Below are 18,650 nucleotides of genomic sequence, written 5' to 3' on the forward strand. Positions count from 1 at the left end.
AAGTCTCAAGACCAACGCGTGGAGAAGCAAATGTTTCAACTGCAGTTCACTGCTTCAGTATTAGACATGATGCAGAGACCATGTGCCCAGAAGTCTGTGCACTTTCTCCCATCCTATCAAAATGGGTTAGTAAAGAATTTAATTATAACCTGGCCTTTTAAGGAGAAGCTAACATTTTAATATAAAAATTAATTTAGCCGAAATCATTCATGTATACTCTTAAAAATAGTACCCCTTATCCCTCAACCTGCTTTCACACCAACTCTAAAAGCAAATGAAGAATACCAGGTATATAGAATTCGGTCATTTGTGACTTAAGGTAAAATGACTGACGCAAATGATTACACTCCTTGCACCAGAATTCAGGATATTTTTATTAATACACATTAAAGTTTGGGGGTCTTCCGGAATTTTTTTTGTGTTTTGTTTTCATTTGATTTTCTACTTCCTTCCTAGGATCAGGTACAGGCTGTTAAATCAATCTATAGGAAGCAAGCCTGTAGAGAAAGACTCTAGAGAGCATCATGTGGTCATCTTATCCTTTTGCGATTCTTACTACATATAAAACCACTATCTTTCACAACATTCAGGTAGAATACTGTAACATACTAAGTTGAAAGCAAACTTAACTGTAGAACAGTACAGAGTTCACACACTAGTCACTTTTGTCTAGATCTATTTTCACCCAAAACCAGCATTTGTGCATAGTTAACATAATCCCAGCAGGAACTGCAACTCAACTAAGAATACACTAATTGACCAAAGGAAAAGAATTCCAGTCTCCAGAAATATCAGTAATCCATGAAATTAATTGATGCAGTTAACATGAAAAAATGAAGTGTCTAACCTTCAAATATGCGATCCAGACGTTGCCGCTTCACTTTGTGTTTGTCCATTAGAGACATAAGAGTAGAAGCTCAAAGAACGTCTCCACACAGCTTGGTGATAGTCTTCTCAAGCCAGCCACAAGTCAGAAATGCTTACTGTCTTTTATAAACTTATTTTCACCTGTGAACGGAAAGATAAACATCTTACACTTCAAAACACAGATCTTTTTCCACCTCTTCCCAGGAAGATGATCTACGTGTTATTTAAACAATTAAGAAAAGACATAAAGTTCTGAAACCATATTAGGTAACCTGGTATTTCACAACAAACTGCCTTCTAAACATGTAGAGATGCAAAGCACACAACACAGCTCCAACAAGCCAGTATAAGAAATGCTCCAAGACAGCTGCTGTTTTCTGCCTTTTGATTCTCAAATACTTTTTCGCCCTTTCACTAAACACACTGCCAGCTAAAGAAGGTATCTCGGGCAGGCACAAATACATGATTCCCATAAAAAGAAAGAAAAGTGTCCACCTTGAATGAAACTGTAAAGCCATACTTTTGCATCATAATGCTCACAGCAAGAGAAAGTACTCTTTTCCTTCTTAACTTTTAAGCTTTCGATGATAACCAGAGTTTGATACTTGGAAGTTGAAGGAAACAATTCAAGGGGCATAGACCCGAGGAAATGCATCATGGTGACAACACAGAATGCCAACCTCTATATCAACCAAATGGCATTTAAGCAGGTTTATGCATGACTAGGCAAGCTCTTTGGCAGCAAATACAACTAAGCACTTTTCAGATACCGTGTAGCTGGGCAAGACAGCATAAGGGTATTGCAACAAGCAGTCTGCATTTTAAGCCAAACCACTGAGAAGCAAGAAGGGGGATGGGGAGAGAGGGAAGAAAAATCCTTCAACAAGAATCTAATCATAGCGGTAGATTATAAAGTGCACAACAGCAAGTGAAGGGGATGCAACTAAGTATACAGATCCTCCAGAAAGCATAATCAGAGCACCGCTTTTATCTACCTTTCAATATCTCAATAGACTTTGAGAAACAAACTCAGAGAATGCTGTATTACAGGCACACTGCACATTAAAACGAGCCAAATAATTCACTTCCCTGTTTCTTTTTATTCCTGCCCAACAGCTTTCAACATCAGTGGATAGCATTAAATGGCCTTACAAGTGACTGAACCTAGAAATCTGCTTGTTTCTTTCTAGAGGCTAAATTTTTCTAAAACCAAATATAAGCACATTTCATCAATGAAATATGAAGATTCATGCATTCCAAGTGAAATGATAATGAAAAATATATATTGAATTTCAAGAACTGCATATTTGCATTAAAATAGGTATCTTTACCAGCACTACCCTGCTTGGTGCATTTGGACTTTCAACAAAAGTTCCTTTGTGTTTATTTTCATTTAAAAATGGAGTTGATACGCGATATTCATCATGCTTTTAACACTTTATTCAGCTTCATCCTCTTCTTCACTTTCCCTTCACACCTCTTCTTTATCCTCAAATTCAAGATTCTTCTGCTGTTCTGCATATTGTCTGACTCCAACTGAATATAACATGCCATTATGAATGGGAGAAGAAAAAACAATGAAGAATGCAGAAGCCCAGTTTTTCCTCTTTAAAAAAAAACAAAAAGAACATTTCCATTTTAGAAATTCTCTATTAAATTTCCAAACATTGATTATTCTTACAAAATACAACATTCTTCAATATGAATGTGGCTCTAAGATTGCACAAGCATTACATCAAACCTAACATGCATTTTAAAACCTTAAAAGCTAGCTATATAGCCACCTGCCTTTGCTTAAGCCAAGACCCCAAACTTGTATAGAGGATCAGTTCTAAACTAGTCTTTAATTTATTTGCTTATCACTTCTCTTTTATAATGTACTTCCTTCAATAGTCACATGGAAAGATCTAGATGATAAGAAACAGAAACCAGAATATAATGAACATTTTAAATACTAGTCTTGGTTTAAATTTTTATAGCTTATTTAATTTCCTGTCTTGTAGAAACATACATGCCTGCTGGCCTCCTTGTGCTGTTTTGTTTATCCATTCAGCAAAAGGTTTTTCCACCATAGTCATTCTACATACAAAGCTGGATGACAGCTGTAAAAAACAGACCATCTGTAACTATTGACCTGCCATTGAAAGTGTCACCAGATGTTTTCTATCCATCTACAGTAGCTTCAAAGAGTAGCATATAAATCAAGTAATTTTTTCTTTTAAATATTGTTTTAAAATTATTTTTATTCATAGTAAGTTGTCATAAGTTTAAAAAAAACATTTTTGAGAAAAATATTAAACTAACATGTTAACACATTTCTAAATTTAACCCTCATACAGTTTTATTATACTTCATGTTCTAACACAAAGAGAAGATGATGATATGGGAAGCATTTCCCAGCAAAACAAAAGCCTTATAATTATGGGAGCATTAGTTACTGCAATTACTAAACCACAACATGAATAATTGTATTTGAGAAATTCACTAAAAATACAAGCACACTGCCTAATGAATTAAAAATCAGAACACAAAATGCCAAGCAGTATTAAAGATCAGACTTCTGTAGTTCAATATTTTAAGACAAAGTGAGAATCCAATTGATTTAAGAATATATACTGCTTATCATATATGTCAAGCGTTAGCTACAAAGCCATCTGAGATACCAACAAAGTATGGAACCCTTTTGAGCAGTACAAATTTTAGATTAAAATATACACTGCTGAAAAGAATATTAGTTTTTTCTTTCAGTCAGGCAGACGATTCCAGAGTTTGAAAATATTTTTAAAGAGAATATGCCTCTGGGTATTGCAACCTGGAGCACTTAGGTCTTTCTTGAGAAAGGAAGAGCTTTACTCATTTTAAGACTTCAAGATAAAAGGAAAAGGGAATATCCAGCATTTTTGTGTGAGAGTGAGCAAATCCTACAGGCTAAAACAGGAATGATAAGTAAATAAGTCAACTTCAATTTCAGCTTTCAAAACAGATAACACTGGTAATGGAGTAAAGGATAAACATAAGCTACGACTGAGAAGATTTGAAGGAATCTTCTCTCCAGAGAAAGAGGATAAAAAGGAAGCAAACTAAGAAATTAAAATTTTTTTAAAAGGCAAAACAGTAGGTTAATTATTGACATACTTGTAGGTTGAGACAAACTCCTAATTACTAGGGAAGAACTTCCATCAAACCCGAAAGGTTGTAGCGTGCTATGCAGGACCATTTCCTTTGCATCAGCCTAATGGGAGAATTTTGTGTGGACCAGACCATGTTTCTACTAAACTCGAACAGGGGAAAGCCTACCAGAAAACATTGTCAACTGTATCATGCATAACCTCCGATAAGTTCGCCCACTCACAAAAAGATTCAGAGTATACACTCTTCTGACCACAAACTTTTCACCTATACAGCTGGGAAAGGCAAAACGCTGATTTCTACCTTCACCTCACTGTCAGCTTCCTTTGTATGGAAGGATTTGTAAGCTGTCCCAAAGCAGATGATAAAGCATAAGAAATCCAAAACAGAAATGAAATTCACAGAACAGACTGATAGATCATTAACACATCAAGAATAAGGTTGTGAAGCTTCACGTTACCTTTGGGAATCTCAATCTTCATTTAATTTAACAATGTTAATATATGTTCTTCAGTCTGAAACTGCATTAAATCACTGAAATATTTTTTCTTTCCACTATCGACTTTCAAAAGTATAAAATAATGCTATTGTAAGAAAAATTTTAAGTAGGTTTATATTCCATATTCCATTGCCATCATTTTTTGATGACACAAATTAAACTTCTTCCCACTCAAATCAGTAAGATCTCTATTTTCCATGACACCTCACAAGCCTCAAAATGTCCATTCTGTAGAGCTCTGGAAGCAATAAGTAAAGATAAAGAAAATGCTGTTCCTCTTGTTATAAATATTTTAATTATCCTAATGCAGTAACTGTTCATTTCATATAGTAAACAGCTTTGTGTCCGATAGTAAACAGATCTAGTCCAACCCTCTTGCCATGGGCAGGGACATCTTCTAGTAGGTCAGGCTGCTCAAAGCCCCATCCAACCTGACTTTGAACGCTTCCAGTGATGGGGTATCCACAATTTCTCTAGGCAACTGTTCCAGTGTCTCATCACCTTCGTTGTAAAAAATTTCTTACTTATATCCAAGGCAACCATACCTAAGATTTCATGGCAAAATTGTCAGAGTCATCAGTGAGCTGGACAGTGTGCTCACAGCAACTGGGACTGCTCACCAAGCAGCAGGATGACTTCTGCAATGACTACAGTTGCAACTGTATGACCACCAATTTGAATACATTACCTCAAATTTGTTCACCTGAACAGGTGAGAAAGAGAAACCAGTTTTGTGGGATTTTAGGGGGTTTTTTCATCTTCCTCCACCCATGGATGTTTCAGTATCTCTTCAGTAAAATGACCAGAAAGACTCGCAGGATGCACACCAGCTTCATGGCTGGATGTCAGATATTCCTAGCATCTGAGATATTCTGTGCTACAACTGCTTCCCCAGCTTGTGGAGCTAAAAACAGAGCACCAGATTACAAATTTAAACCATATGCTCTGGAATTCTGAAATCCATTTTATGGACTTCACTATTCCCAAAGCATGAAGTAGTAAGCTTTTCTACAAACCTAACGCAATGCACAACCCACAAATAAGAATTACTCACTCTACAACAATTACTGATGTTCCTTAGAAATTAAGTTTTGGGTTTTCCCCTTTTTTGGGGAGAAGAACAGACTACAACACATGCTGAAGACAACTTAGACTGCAAGGAAGCTATGGAATGAGAATGGAAATGGAAGTCTATCTAAATTTCAAACTATTTCTCTAGTACAGAACAACATATCTTGTGTTTGACAAAAAAGAAGATAGTATCAAGTTGATAAACAGCAGAAAGTAAAGTGACATGTAAAAATGCTAAGTCAGAGAAATTAACTTAATGTTCAAATAAAAGCAAAGATGCACTTCCATAGTAAAGAAGTCAATTTTCTGGGGCAATGGCAAGAGATGGGCTCTAACTCTGAGAAAGGGTTAAAAAAAAAAAAAGCTGATGACAAGAGAAATATTCTACTTCAAAAAGCTCTACAATCTAGTTGAACATTTCTAGTGTCAGCAGCAGCAATATTGGTTCTGTATAAAAGAAAAAATTTCAGAGGAACGGTGGTTCATACTGGAAGCTAGGTGATACTTGTGTCTCGCTGAAGTTACAGTATACTACACCGAAACATATATTATAACTTTAAGATATCTGAACTCAATTTTTTATTTCTAAAGTTCAAAAGTATTATTCAACAGTACTTATCACTAGGAGCTTGAAAGATGCCCAATTAAAAATATAGAGGAACCTCAAATAGGAGGATGAGAAACAGAGGACAAATACTTTTGTTTGCATGTTTCTTCAAAACGCAGCAATACTAAGACTGCTACAACAACATAGAACATCCTATTCCAAAGTTCTGCAGGACAGTATTTGTTCTTACATTTTATTTCATGCTGCTATCCTTTTCTGGAGATATTGTGACTTATACTAAAAACTTCTGCAGTATAAAACCACCACATCACTTTCACTGTACTCAAAATTACTCTTGCAAAGATTTAAACTGCATTTAAAAATAAGTGCGACCCAAAGAGCAGAACAAAAAGAGATTAATTGCCAGAAGAAAAAGTATTAGATTAGACTTTCTGTGCAAAAATTGAAATTATTCCATCTTGTCTTACAAAAATTAATACTAAATTAAGAAGAAAATATATAATTATATTTGCCTGTCAGACAATTTATCTTGCCATTAAGTGTGATTAAGCCACTTTGCCTTACCATTAGATGTCAGTACAGTCTAAGTGAAACCATACAGGGAGCTTCAAGATCAATAAATTAATCACAGAAGTGAAGTGATTACTGAATTAGATGCCAAAAAGAATGTTAGATGCTATTCAGAAAAGGACTAAAGCCCCAAACATTATAATGGCATTACCTAAATCTGAGATGCATCTATCTCAAAAAAGATGGAGAACTAGAAAAAGTGCCAGAACAGGCAGTAAGTACAGTCCAAGGCATGGAATAGCTTTCTGAAAAAGAAGAAAAAGAAATGCACTGGTACTCCCCAGTCTGAAGAAGACACAACTGTGGGGAATACAACAAATGCATATAAAATGTGCATCATGTCTCAATTCAATGTCTAGGGAGCACACAGTGAAATAGTAAGCCAGCACATTAAAAACAGGAAGCTTTGTCATGGAGTATGTAATTAAATTGTAAAATCTGGTGTCACAGGTATCATGGATGCCAAAACTTTAAGTGGTTCTTAAAAGGAATTAGACATGTTTATGGAAAACCCATCAGTGGTCACTTATAATAATGGTCACGATGCAAACCCAGGTCAGAAATCCAAAAGCTGGTAAATACCAAAGGCAAAAACAACGTCAGCGCACGCTTGCTTTGTTCACACACATAGCAATGGCTGTGCTATGTTACGCTGACCAAATGTCCGTTCAGCTCAGCATCCAACAGTTGCCATGAAATGAGATGCTTCATGGGGAGCAAGAGCAGAACAAACACAATACTTTCCTTAAGCATCCACTAGTGACCACTCTTGGACACAGGACAGATGGACCAGCATTCCCTTTCGACACATGGGAACACCTTAGATTCTTAGGAAATGCAGAGATATACTACCAAATGGACTGATCCAGCCATGCAGAAAGTGAGGTCCACAGCTCACAGGGATGCACAAAAAACATCCTAACACAAAATAAAACTGAAACGAGTTACTACTATTATGCCTAAAAGATACTGCTGGAATCATCAAACTGACAGTCTCTCCAATATAGATCATAATAGACCCCTAGAAAATCATCATAGTTAAAAAATTGCCAGTGCCATAGACTCCACCATAGTACATGGTAAGCTCTTCCAGCAACAAGTGTCCTTTACTACTGACTGGTTTTGCTTAACTGTCAGTTTAGCTTAAACTTCCAGTCACCAGCTTTTCTTACAGCTTTGCCTGGCAGATGGAAGAACTCTCTGATGTTCTTTGCACAGGTACCTCTTGGGTATCACTAAGCCATCCCTTGATCTACTTGCAGGAGAGACCAAGCTCCTTGATACTCTCTTAGAAAGTCACATTTCTAGTCCTAAATTGTGTCAAATCTTTGCATCCTTAAATTCAACAGCAAGTCACTGAAGTACTGGTCTGCGAGTACTAGAACAAGACAAAGCCTTGCAGGAGCAGTTACATCAATGTCCAGTGCAGAAGAACCTTTATGGTTCTCCTTCACAGTCCTCGGCTAAATTCTGGGACCACATATAAGATAAAAAGACTTTGCACTTGGTTCAGCAGTTTATTCACCACCAGTGCACAGCCACTTTTTTTTAGGATGGGTTTCTCTGCCCTGTGAGTACAACTGACAGTCTCTCATTCTGTATTTATGACCTAAAATTTGAACACAATTTGATAAAGGACAGCTTATCAAAGCAAACCTGATTGCTCTGCAGCACTTCTATCTCTCTTTTTTTTAATCACATCAGCAGTTTTTACCATATTTATCAGTGAAGTGGTTTTTTCATGTTGATAAAAATGTTCAAAATAAGGCCAAGAATGCCACTTGTCAGCACGCCACTAAAAACAAAGCTTATGTGGTTTTGACCTATTCTCCACTATTTTTTGATACTGAGAAGAACTTTTTTTGTACTATTCTGTTTTTAATCAAATTACTTTAGTACCAAATAAAACATCTTCCAAAGCGTAATGTAATAATTAGATAATCATAAGCCTTTATTTTTATGGCACAAGATTATAAAATGGTGGTTTTGACATATTCCAATGATGGGGAATCCATGAATGCACATCCACAACACAACATTACATTTTACAGATCAAGATCAGCTTGCAAGTGCTGTAAATTGTAGCTATAAAAAACCCAAGCTATTAGAATACCTACTTGGCAAAACAGAAAATACTACTGAACTCAACAAAAATACTTAACAGGGTAATTACCAGATTATCTCCCACTGTGGCTCCCTCACCACTGGGCTCCTGGAAACAGTTATCTAGCCTTGAAGGCATCACTGACCGTCTTTCCACAATCACAACTTTCATACCCAACTAGAGAAATGGTTTAATTGGCAATTCTTTTCCCTACATTTGGGTGTCAATCTACATCTCCTGACATGACATTTCATTAAGAAATTTCCAGCCAACTACACTCCCATCTCAATCACAGTAATATAGAGCATTTTTACACCTTGCTAAATTCTATAAGCAATCTCCGTCGCAATTACAGGAATTGCTTGTGTAGAAGATTAATGCTAGTGGCTAGGATACAGTATCCTTTAACGCAATTAAGTGTGGGGAAACAAAGAATTAAAAGTACAATTAGATAGTCTCATGCATCTGAGACTGACTACTGTATATGATATAATATATTATAAACCAACACTAGCATACACTACTCATTTTCCAAATTGATTGTTTTGTCTATATGCAGCATTTAAGCTCATCTGCTCTTTCTTTTATTCAGTAGTGTGAAGGCAGAGAACTAGAATCACTACAGGCTTCTTCACTATGGAGTTCTGCAAAATTTGCTTTTCAGAGAGATATGGGGGGTATAGCTTTTAAACTGAATTTTCCCTCTTCTGTTCATACAGTGATGAGATATAGTGTCTCTCAAGAGAAAGGACCTTAAAAATTTGGGAATCATGTTCTTTATCTCTACATTCCAAAGTCCCATTCAAGAGCTCTCAAATGTCACAGAACAGCAGCTTGCTTGGTTTTCAAGATGCACTTCAAAACTACTTTATCTTTGCTGTAAAACAGTTTTGAAATTTGCAGAAGGGAACAAACAGGCGATTAGGTTTTCACACACTGTAATCATTAGGTAGGTGTTCGAGATCTTACAAAGCTTCTTCATGCTCACATCAGGATCCAAGACCCCTACATTACATACAGCACAAGCTATTCTGTTTTATTCCAAAAAGGTTTTAGTGCAACTACATTTGTCATAGCATCTCAGTATCCTTCTGCAATAGCTGATGTAACTATAAATTTTCACAGTTTAATCTCTCTCATATCTGGGAAGAGAGCTGTATATGCAGCCTGCTATTTTTAGTTTCCTTATTTGAACATATATGCTGTTTTGTATCTTGTTACAGAAGAAAGATCAAGCAAGAAGTGCACTTGGCAGCTGGTCTGGAAAGTGGTAAGACCATAAGAGTCTAATGGAAATTCATTTCAGTCCTACGCTACGCTAGGAAATAAAATTTCCAGCCCATATTAATCAAGAAGAACTAACCTTCAAGTTAATTAGAATGATCCTGTTGCTGAAGAAGGCAGTTCTTATCTAAAAGTTTTAAACTATCTCAAGTTCGTAACATTTTACATCTTGAAGATAAGGCCAAAGCCCTGAATATAATATTCTCTCAAAAACTAAGTAGAGACTTTAAAAAATATGTAAAAAGACTGAAAGCTAGACATGGACAAAGTAGCATTTCTCAAGAAATGTGGATAAAAGCCAAGGATGTGAGACAAGAGAAGTAGCACTGCAGATTATACCCAGCATCCAAGCTGCTCGTTCACATCCTCAAACCTTTTAACCAGTTATCAGGCAGATGACTATAACTGAAGTAAGAATTATTCCTCATAGGATTCCTTGTGGAAGAGACATGGTGGTGGCATACTGTGTCACTGTATACTGAATATGCTGCTTCAAGAAACTCTTGAATCATTTTAGTGTATTGAACTCCTGTCAGAGAGAAGGATGACATTTCTCACCTATGAGAATTCCACGCTGTCACCGAGAAAAAGGAGACGTCCACTCACCACCCATCAGCAGGTCCCTTAGTAGCCAGTACCCTGTGCTGCTTTCCAAGGCACATTCTGCCATAATGCCGACTTTTAAAAAGGTCTAGATAAAAATTCACATAAATTAGATTAACTTCCCATTGATTTCTGGTGTAGTATGAGCTCCTCCAGTAACGTCAAAAGAATGACAGTTGGCTGGAATCAGAGTACTTGGAAAAAAAACAGAGTTTTGCAGTACTGCATCCAGGAGAAAAAACATGGATTTCTTCCATGAAAGACTCATTGTGCTACTTTTGATTATCAATAGTCGAAGTTGTTCATAACTCTTCTGCAGACCAACTACTCCAAAAATACTACTCATAAAGGGTGTTCATCAGAAGATCTGCAGGGATCACTGTGCAAAAAACTGCTCTTGGAATCTTCATTCATAGCTGGGAAACCCTAGTATTTCACATTTTCCTTATTTTCTGAGTCTCACGTATTTGCTGTCCTCTGTTCTCCTCACTACAACTTCCTCACTTCTTCCTCAAGATGACTCCTGAACTCTACACAGGCTATTGCTTACTCCTCCTTGCTCCTTCATGGGTTTTAGCTACACTGCTAGGAAAACAAAGCTCCTAAGTCTGGCAGAATGCCTGAATTATTAACTCAGTTCTCTGTAAGGAGATGCAAGAACTGAGTGAAACTCTGATTCTCCTTTCAACTATGGGAGCCTGTATGGACATGATTCAGAACTGGTTACCATTTGCCTCTTCTCTTTCACTTTCATAGCATTAGCATCTCCACTAAAATACTTGGAACTATTTCAAAGGTTAATGTTAGAATCTAAATAGCCAGATGATATTGTCCTGTCTTCAGGAAAAAAAAAAAAAAAAAAAAAAAAAGAGACAAAAAAACAAAAGCAGCTTTTCAAAATACCAAATTCAAAACAAACTTCAGAGGAGACAATCCCAATGCTCCTTCTAAAACAAAGACTAGGAGATGCCAGTATTACACTTTTACTGAGAAACAAAACATTTTCCTTCCCAGTCTGTATACTAATTAATTGTAATGCTCTACAGGAAGAAGGAAAAAATTACTTTCTAACTCTGAAAATATATTCTGCATAGAATAGGTCAGCTCTTCATGCAATGTGGGGAAGATTATCTGCCATCCCTTTACAGAAATCTCTGAGTTGCCTCACCCCAACTTTCAATAACTGTCATTTGGGGCAAAATAATACAAGAAACTCAAATACATTAAGAGGTCAACAGCCACCAGACCAAGCATGAAGAGCATTGTAACAGGAATCCATGGCTGAATAGGTTGAGGCAACTTCACTAGTTAGAACTGCAGTGATGCCAAAAAAATCCTGTAAGAGATCTCTGGATTCAAAAAAAGAATGTTAAATAAAACAAAAACATCAGAATGGAAGCTTAGCCCTCAAAGCCTTTCACTGACATATTCTGCTTTTACCTGCTAGAAGCAAGAAGTGAAATAACAGTCAATAAATCCTACAATGTCAAGAGTAGCAATACCACTAAAATTTGAATTTTCTTTTCAACTTTTATCAAAGATGCCCCATACATTTTTACAGGTGTTTCATAAAGGAACATTAGAGACATTGCCTCACTAACTTCCTCATCTTCGTATCTGCTTTAATTAGGAGGTTGGTAACAAAGTATACTTAGCTGTAAGCAGCAAATGAAAGGTTTACAAATATATGCAGCTACAATTTTATTTTTCAGTTAGTTGAGCTGCTGAAAAATTATGCACTTCCATCTTCACCTCCCCAAAAGTAAGGAATAAATGATGTGCTGTTCTACTACTTTCTAATGGATTGCAAAACTGTTGAGTACTATATTAGCACGTATATGCAATTTTACAATGATTTCATAAATTAAAATGTTTATCACCATTGATATTGTTAAGCTTCTTGTTTCCAATCCATTTTCAGTACGCTCACACGCCTCTGCCACTTTTTATTCACCTGATCACAACTTTATCTATGTTTTGATCAATTACTATTTTTCGCTGAGCAAGACAACAAACAAAGCAAGTAGCCAACAAAATAAGTCTTTGCCTTTAAAACCCTCTTAAAACAAACAGACTTAAACCAAAAGCAAACAGTGGTCTACAACATGACCATAGGATTTTCATATGTAGAGATCCAAGAATGCAGAGTACATCTTATGGTCTCATAATAAACACTATGATGTTTATGTTTTAATTTACTGTACATAAAGGCATTTTAAACCAGGTAAAACTAATTTAATAGTTATGAAATCTGCATATATGGCAAAACATGGGAACTGGGGCACTAATTTCTATCAAGGATAGGTAAACGTTAACCTTGCTTTGACTGCTGGTATTATTTCTCCAGAAGTAGTTCAAAGACTGCACACCAAAGATAAAGATCCTGCAACCATTTCCTGACTATTTTCAATATAATTGAAGAACAGGTCTCCCTATACGTAATTAGATTTGAAAACATAAATGTCTTTTGCTCAAATAAATCAGCAGTTCAACACTCCAAATGGAGTATATCTGCACTTATATTAAAGTTCAAAAACAAATGAAAAACTGTCCTCTGAAAATTCAAGTTTTAAAATAGATCAAAAGTACAACATGTGCTTTTGTTTTATCTGATAGTGTTGCATATCTGGATTGAGATTGTTAGCTTCTCTGTGTCAAGATCTAGACGAAAATTATCTGTATAAAGGGAGTAAAATGTCAAATTCTGATTTATCTGACAATTCTACAACAGATGGCCTAAAATATTAGTGATTCAGTTGTTGCTGGCATTGGGTCAGTTCTTTACTTGTTAATTAAGGACCTTAATTTTGAACTATTATTTCGCTGTAAAATGCCCATCAGGAAAAAAGAAATATTAGAAAATGCACGGCTAAAGATTTTATAAAGCTTGCTCTCCATTTGTGCAAGAATTTCCATTCTGGCTGATTAATAAAATTCCAGTTGTTTTAATAAAATCCACATCTTGCCTCTAGTAAATATTGGCAGTATGCAAGTGCAGAAATGCTTGACCCTATCCACTTCACCTCACATGCCAATATATTTTATAGTTTAAGATGCTCAGATCTCAGATGCTCAGTCTCTTTCTTCCAGAGGGCACACTCTGGATATGGAAAGCAAGTCAGAAGAGGGGTGACAAGAGGCAACTACTTCTGCTTTGCAGAAGAAATATCCAGAGTCCCACCACAGACTGGAGCTTAGGTTAGGAGTTCACTCATCATTTGTATCACAAAGCTGAGTTTGTCCTTCTTCAGATAGGGCCTGCCTCCCTGCATGCCAGCACTGGATCTCTGTGTCTCCTCTTCCCTCTTGCAGCAGGAAAGAGAACATCTGATCTTCTCTAACTTCAAGACCACCACAAGTTGCCCCAAGCTGCTCAGAGCAGCTCCAGGCCACCCAGAGAAAGGTCCCTGTCGCACTCTCCCACGTCCTGACTTGGGAACTATCCCAACAAGGAGGTGAAGGATTGCCATGCCACAGACTTCAAAAATACGCAACACTTAAATGGGCTACACACAAACAGATTGTTGCACTGGAAGCAACTTAGGAAAAGTGAAATACCTGAAAGAGACAAAATTCAGTACATTTGTTCAATAAAGCCAAGATCATCCTAATTATATCCAAGTTATCCTATAACTGAGGAAAATCAAACGGCACATAGTAGCTACACAACAACAAAAAATCCCTCTCTTATCCCGTGTCCTCTGTGTAGAAATACATTCCCCCTAATCACTTTCTCTAAACTCGTCTGCATTTGCACTGGTGACAAGAACACTTCACCATCAATTACCGCTGGAAGCAATTCCTCAAACAACTTGAAGTTAAAGCTTGCTCCCTCCTGAGGCATCAGCTTGTTACCTGATGCTTTGAAATCTATATGGAAGAATGCATAACGGTTGGCAGTTATATGACTGGGTATTTATAAATTCTAAAAATATTAACATATTTTAGAAAGCAAAGAAAGAAAGCAAAATAGACTTTCACTTTACATTAGATGTACATTCCCTGCAAAAAATACAACTAGGCAGTAATCAACCTCGATAATATATCTTTAAATGTAAGACAATTACTTTTTTTTAATAGAAGGAAATTAAATTTTACATCAGTACAAGATTTTCAAGTATTACTATGCAATGATAGACTTAACAGTAGCCAGAAGATGCATTTGAAGGAAATGGAAATATTAAGCTTGGCAATCCACTAACTCCTATAATTTGTTTACGTTACAACAACTAAAGACCCAAACACCACTCTGAAATACTGTAGTGCACTGCTTTACTTTTAAATATTAGGGATATCTTTGACTTCTGTACAAGGCAAACATAGCAACCTCAGACCTTTTAAGATAAGCCTCAAAAAGTATTTCACTTCATTTAGAAGTTACACTTATTGGCACTTTAAATAAAACATATTTATAACTACAACAATCAACTTTTACAAAGTGTGTCCTTTTAAAATAAATCCTTCCTGGACACATTTCATTTTGACTCCTATCCACGTACAAGCAGTGATCTAATGTTATAACATAAGCTATCTATGCAATACTAGAAGTTATATTGGTCACACTTGGTAAAGGATAAAATTGCTGTTTCTTCACTTTTTGTTTGACATCAGACTGCCATTTGTAACGGGCTCTGTTTGCCCCAGTGTGTTAAACGGGACAAGTGCATGGCGGAAACACAACAGGTTCAGAAAGCAACAAAGCATCTGCCACTGTTCCAAAAGCAAATCACTCATTCCATTCTAGTTCTAAATATTCTATTGTTTATTAAAAATACCAAATTTGACAACATAGAAAGAAACAACAGAAAATTAAGAATCAATAAAACATCCTATAATCCTGAAAACAAAAATGCATGCCTATAGATCCAGCGTGCAGTTTTTGATCACAGGAGTTAGGATACTTTTTACTGCATATCCTAAGGACTGAAATAGCTACAGCATAAATTAATAATAGGGAGTCTATAAAGGTTGAATTGATACTGACATCTTGCATATTATTACTGTAAATGACAGATTAATGGACAAAAGCATGAGATCCCAAAAGTCATCCTTGATATTTAATTACTAGGAAGTAACCAATAATCATATTAATTAGCGCAGTTAAAAATCCCATAGAGCAGTAAATTATTTCAAAGGAAATTTTGGCTATAACAATGACAAGTTAAGTAATAACTTACACCGATGCCAGCACAGAATAAATGATTTAATGATCCCCAAAGAAAGTTTTATTTTACTGAGATCAATATCTGACCCCTATTATACACTAAAAGCCATGCCTAAAACCAATTACAAGAACTATTGTTCGGAGTCTCAATTACAAAAAAACTTCCTTCCCAATTGTCATACCATCAAAATTAAGTAGATAATATTAAACTAAATGCATCTTTTCAGCATCTCAAGAGCAATAGCAACTACTGATATTTTAACATTTTATAAAAAAATTAACTGTAACTCTTTGGTACTCAACTTCCTGGATGATAAAAAAAAAGCATTTTGTAGCAGTATTTATTTCCATATGCAACTTACTATTATCATAGCTAAGTGAACATCAATAGCAATAATGATTTAATACTGTGTGTGAAAACTAAAGCAAATCCTATAAACTTAAGATTTTACATTCTTAAAAGTGTAATTTTCAAAAAAAATCCCTTTCAAACTTGATTTCCATCAAATGTAACAAATACTTTATGCAAAACAAAGGGTTTGTGATAAAACAACTTTTTAAACTAACACTATTTAGCTATTCTCTATGTAACGTTTTTAGAAGTAATACTCTTTATACCTGAGTTTTGCAGAAACAGAAGTTATTATCTGAAGCTAATGGAAGGATGGAATAGATAATTATGTCTTAACTGTAAAAACTTACGCTCACATGTCAAAATTGATCACTTTTAAACAATAAATTACTTTTTTAAATCCTATTTGCCAATAAAATTGGATAAGATGCATATAATAAAGGTAATATATACAAAGTGAAAAAAGGTTATTATTTAATTGCATTATAAAATATCCCTATTCCAATTCTGCAAACTGCCTTTGCTCAGATCACATCCTGTTTGTGCACACATCCTGCTTGTGGATGATATCAGGCAGTAATAAGGATAACTGTCACGTGTCAATCAAATATCACTTTAAAAAGCAATTAAACTGACAAAGTATGACCTGAATGATGGAATATTCAATTAAAAATTGAGAAGTAATGGAAAGAAGATTCTCGACTAACTCACCTCACCTTATGTTTGCCATGATCTAAAAGCAGGCTGAAGATACTTATTACTGATCAGCTGTTAACATGTTAATCTAAAATAACCTGGTTTTATATTTTTATATATATATATATGTATGTGCATGAAGGGTCTAACTCTTCAAATATCTTCATTATCAATTTTCTAGTGGGTTTAGGCAATAGGCACTTTTAAAAAACTTACTGGCATTTTAAATCCAGAGGCATTCTAATTTCGACATTAGACCAGCTGATTCACACGGTCATTCATACATATGATCATTTCAAGATTCATACCTGCTACTCAAAGATGGGACAGAAACCAAAGTATCTAAAAACAAAAAGCAAAGAACTTACATGGCTGCTTTTCACATCAATATTAATTTTGTACTACTTACAGTATTGTTTCCCTTCTATGAGCAATTCCCTTAAAAAGCTTACTTTTTCAACCAAGTTTGTTTTCAGGAGCAGAAATATAGCTTCCAGAAATGGTATGAAGAACAATTAATAATCTCTTTAGTACTAGGCAGTGTAGTTCTAAACTAGACATTAACCTCGAAATACATCTGGACAACCATTATGGAAATATGTGAACATTTGAGGTACCACAGCACTTAATAGAAAGGCTTAAATAATGAATACAGATTTAATGGGGAAGTTCTCCAGTTCCATTGCAAAATTTAAATTTAAACCAAAGGCAAACTTATAATGAATTTCAGAAAAGGACTTTCCTACAGTAAGATCATTAATTGCTTTCAAGTTTTTCAAATGGACAAAAGAATAAAGCATCCATATAAAACATAAATGTAACTGTAAAAATCCTATGTTATTAAAAGAAATGTGCATCAATTAATCTAGACAGTTCTCACTCTAATGCTACTTTATGATTATCAAGGTTAAAATGAGATCATGAAATAGAGAAGTTAAAGATTAATTTCTCAGAAGTTTCTACAGCTGAAAGTGGATGACAATAGATTAACTACAAGGATTAGAAATCTACACCCTATAACAATAAGAAATTTAGACCATCTGCATCATATCAACTATTAGTTTGTGCATTACACTTGGCTTTCCATCAAACTCCGGCCCTTAAAAAACCCTTTTTGTTTAAAGCTTTAAAGACTAGAGCTGTTCTTATTACTGGTTTTGCAAATCATTACTCAAAACCACTCTTTAAAATATAACATACCTGAAAAAATTCAGCAAAAATGATGCTTCTAAAAAAAGCTTATATCTAAAGTCAACTTTCAACATTCAGAGGATGAAAATAGCAAGACCAAATAATCAGGATAAACACAACTGTTTTAGAAAAACTTCAGGAAAAAACCAATAAATATGGAAAAATGATTTAAAGAATTACAGGGGATACTGAATATTGGTTATTACTGAATATTGGAATATAAAGCACAGAAGGCTTTTCTCCTCTGAAAATATTTGCTTGAAAGAAGGAACTGTATATTGGATTTGAACTTATCATACCTGCTGCTTACTCTGAAAGTTAAATTAGAATGAACAATTCATGATTCCAAAATAACTTGGAACAACCAGTTACAAAATTACAATGAGAAAATACTGGCATTCATTTAATTCATCTGCTCCAACCTTTTTACTAAAGTAGTAAAACAAAGTTCATACAAAGGTCCTTTGTTCTTAAAACAGCCATAAAGAAAATACATTATATAGATTCTAAATAAGTACATATATCAGAAAATAGAAAGTATTTCCTATAGCT

The 18,650-nt window shown here is 35.2% G+C and overlaps 1 protein-coding gene across 5 annotated transcripts in view; it reads right to left on the reverse strand.

Annotated features, from left to right (window-relative positions):
- Positions 1-18,650, reverse strand: part of CTBP1 (C-terminal binding protein 1) — a 245,708-nt gene that overhangs the window by 190,823 nt on the left and 36,235 nt on the right. For 4 of the 5 annotated variants that reach the window (XM_075055380.1, XM_075055469.1, XM_075056088.1 and 1 more), the window contains one exon: positions 848-1,008. In XM_075055380.1, coding sequence (XP_074911481.1) covers positions 848-905 — 58 coding nt within the window. In that variant the 5' untranslated portion in view covers positions 906-1,008. Of the gene's footprint in view, positions 1-847; positions 1,009-18,650 lie in introns of those variants that run through there. The other variant, XM_075055912.1, reaches the window with a different exon arrangement.

The sequence above is a fragment of the Buteo buteo genome, chromosome 1, assembly GCF_964188355.1.
Source record: "Buteo buteo chromosome 1, bButBut1.hap1.1, whole genome shotgun sequence".
Taxonomy (NCBI): Eukaryota; Metazoa; Chordata; class Aves; order Accipitriformes; family Accipitridae; genus Buteo; species Buteo buteo.